The sequence below is a fragment of the Babesia bigemina genome, scaffold Bbigscaff_72736 (assembly GCF_000981445.1).
Source record: "Babesia bigemina genome assembly Bbig001, scaffold Bbigscaff_72736".
In the NCBI taxonomy this organism is placed as follows: domain Eukaryota; phylum Apicomplexa; class Aconoidasida; order Piroplasmida; family Babesiidae; genus Babesia; species Babesia bigemina.
Window position 1 is genome coordinate 1 of NW_012237257.1, and position 2,916 is coordinate 2,916.

Genomic DNA, 2,916 nt, shown 5'->3' on the forward strand with positions numbered 1-2,916 from the left:
GAGGGCAGTGGTAGTGGTAGTGTTGCAGTTGGTGAGTGCTGCTTAGGTGATTGATATGTCTGCAGGTTGAGGGGACTGGGAGCGGCAGTGGTACGTGTTGCAGTTGGTGAGTGCGTTGCTTGAGTGATTGATATGTTTGCAGGTTGAGGGGACTGGGAGCGGCAGTGGTACGTGTTGCAGTTGGTGAGTGCTTGCTAGGTGATTGATATGTTCGCAGGTTGAGAGACTGGGAGCGGCAGTGGTAGTGTTGCAGTTGGTGAGTGCTGCTTGAGTGATTGATATGTTTGCAGGCTGAGGGGACTGGTAGCGGCAGTGGTAGTGTTGCAGTTGGTGAGTGCTTGCTTAGTGAGTGATGTTTGCAGGTTGAGGAGACTGGGAGGGCAGTGGTAGTGGTAGTGTTGCAGTTGGTGAGTGCTGCTTAGGTGATTGATATGTCTGCAGGTTGAGGGGAGTGGGAGGGCAGTGGTAGTGGTAGTGTTGCAGTTGGTGAGTGCTGCTTAGGTGATTGATATGTCTGCAGGTTGAGGGGAGTGGGAGCGGCAGTGGTACGTGTTGCAGTTGGTGAGTGCGTTGCTTGAGTGATTGATATGCTTGCAGGCTGAGAGGACTGGGAGCGGCAGTGGTACGTGTTGCATTAGGTGAGTGCGGTGCTAGGTGATTGACATGTTTGCAGGCTGAGGGGACTGGGAGGGGAAGGCGAAGATGGTTTGGGTGTCCAGGTCAGGTGATACGTGTGTATGTAATACACATTGTAGATATCCTTATTGTAACTGTTGTCCCTGGTGCTGTGATAAATGTACGACTGACGGAAAGTGCGATGGATGTTGGGGAAATAACCTAATATGTATGCGTAACAATTACTGTTATTATAAAGGATGTGATTACAAACAAAAACAGTGTACCAACCCAAAGTGCCAATGTAAATGTTGCATAAAAAAATGTTCACAGAAGCCTGACGCCTGCAAGCCCCTTCCTCCCCCGCCTCCCGTTGCCTCCCCCGTTGTTCAGCCTCATGTCGCCAGTGCAGAGGACCCGTCCCCTCCCGGAGCTCTCAAAAAAGAACCCGATTCCCCAGGTCCTTCCATTTCTCCCCCTTCCCCCCAAGCCATCGCCGCTGTCATCGTTGCCATCATCGTCGCCATCATCCTGCTCGACCTGTGCATCTTCCGCTTCCCGGTGGGCCGCAACATCCGCGATTTCCTCGTCCGCAAGATACCCTTCTGCATCGCGTTCTACAGCTGATCTCAGCAATTTATTGGCACTGAAATTGTTAATCCAAATCTCACTGATCACCCAACTGACAACTGACATCTAATGTGCTAGACAGCAATGTTCGAGTTGATGACAAATCACATGGGCAGTGAGGTGACCACTCCCTCCCTACTCCGTAATCGCCGCCGTCATCGTTGCCATCATCGTCGCCATCATCCTGCTCGACCTGTGCATCTTCCGCTTCCCGGTGGGCCGCAACATCCGCGATTTCCTCGTCCGCAAGATACCCTTCTGCATCGCGTTCTACAGCTGAACTGAGCAATTTATTGGTGCAAACATCGTAATCCAAATCCTACTGATCACCTAACTGGCGACTGACTTCTAATGTGCTAGACAGTAGTGATCGCATTGATGATCAATGACATGAGCAGTGAGGTGACTACTCCCCTCGTCCCTTACATCGTCGCCGCCGTCGCCCTCATCATCGTCGTCGTCTGCGTCATGATCTACTTCCGCATCCGGCCGTTCCACAGGGTGCGGTATCTACTGCGCAGCTGATGACAATAACCTAACTGGCCACTGACATCTAATGTTATAGACAGAGTAATGATTGCATTGATGAACAATCACATGAGCAGTGAAGTGACCATCCCCTCCTCCCTACTCCGCCATCGCCGCCGTCATCGTTGCCATCATCGTCGCCATCATCCTGCTCGACCTGTGCATCTTCCGCTTTCCGGTGGGCCGCAACATCCGCGATTTTCTCGTCCGCAAGATACCCTTCTGCATCGCGTTCTACAGCTAAGCTTAGCAATTCGTTAGCGCCAACATCATAATCCATATTCCACTGATCACCTAACTGGCAACTGACATCTAATGTTCTACACTGAGTAATTGTTGCGTTGATGAGTAATGACATGAGCAGTGAGGTGACCTAGCACCTGACCAACGTGTTGACCAATGCCATGACCAGAGAGCTGACCAAAGTGCTGACTAAGGTGCTGACCAAGGTGCTGACCAATGCTATGACCAAGGTGCTGACCAACGTGCTGACCAAGGTGCTGACCAATGCCACGACCAGAGTGGTGACCAAAGTGGTGACCAATGTGCTGACCAATGCCATGACCAGAGTGCTGACCAAGGTGCTGACCAATGCCATGACCAAGGTGCTGACCAAGGTGCTGACCAATGCCATGACCAAGGTGCTGACCAAGGTGCTGACCAATGCCACGACCAGAGTGGTGACCAGAGAGCTGACCAAAGTGCTGACTAAGGTGCTGACCAAGGTGCTGACCAAGGTGCTGACCACAGTGGTGACCAATGCCATGACCAGAGTGTTGACCAAGGTGCTGAACAATGCCATGACCAAGGTGCTGCCCAAGGTGCTGACCAAAGTGCTGACCAACGTGTTGACCAACGTGCTGACCAACGTGCTGACCTATGTGCTGACCAACCACCTGACCAAGTTAGTGGTCACGGCAGCGATGACATGGTCACGGCAGCGGTGACATGGTAACGGCAGCGATGACATGGTCACGGCAGCGATGACATTGTCACGGCAGCGATGACATTGTCACGGCAGCGATGACATTGTCACGGCAGCGATGACATGGTAACGGCAGCGATGACATGGACACGGCAGCGATGACATGGACACAAGTGGTGATTATTATCCACTCTACATCGCCCCTTAACCCACTCCAC

At 52.3% G+C, this 2,916-nt stretch overlaps 1 protein-coding gene across 1 annotated transcript; it reads right to left on the bottom strand.

The window, feature by feature from the left end:
• Nucleotides 1–942: 942 nt before the first annotated feature.
• Nucleotides 943–2,053, bottom strand: BBBOND_0004300 (hypothetical protein, conserved; the record flags this gene model as incomplete). Its single annotated transcript, XM_012915262.1, has 4 exons — nt 943–1,304; nt 1,354–1,564; nt 1,636–1,755; nt 1,877–2,053. 4 exons carry the CDS (start codon nt 2,051–2,053, stop codon nt 943–945), a joined length of 870 nt encoding a protein of 289 aa, XP_012770716.1.
• Between the last annotated feature and the right edge of the window lie 863 nt (nt 2,054–2,916).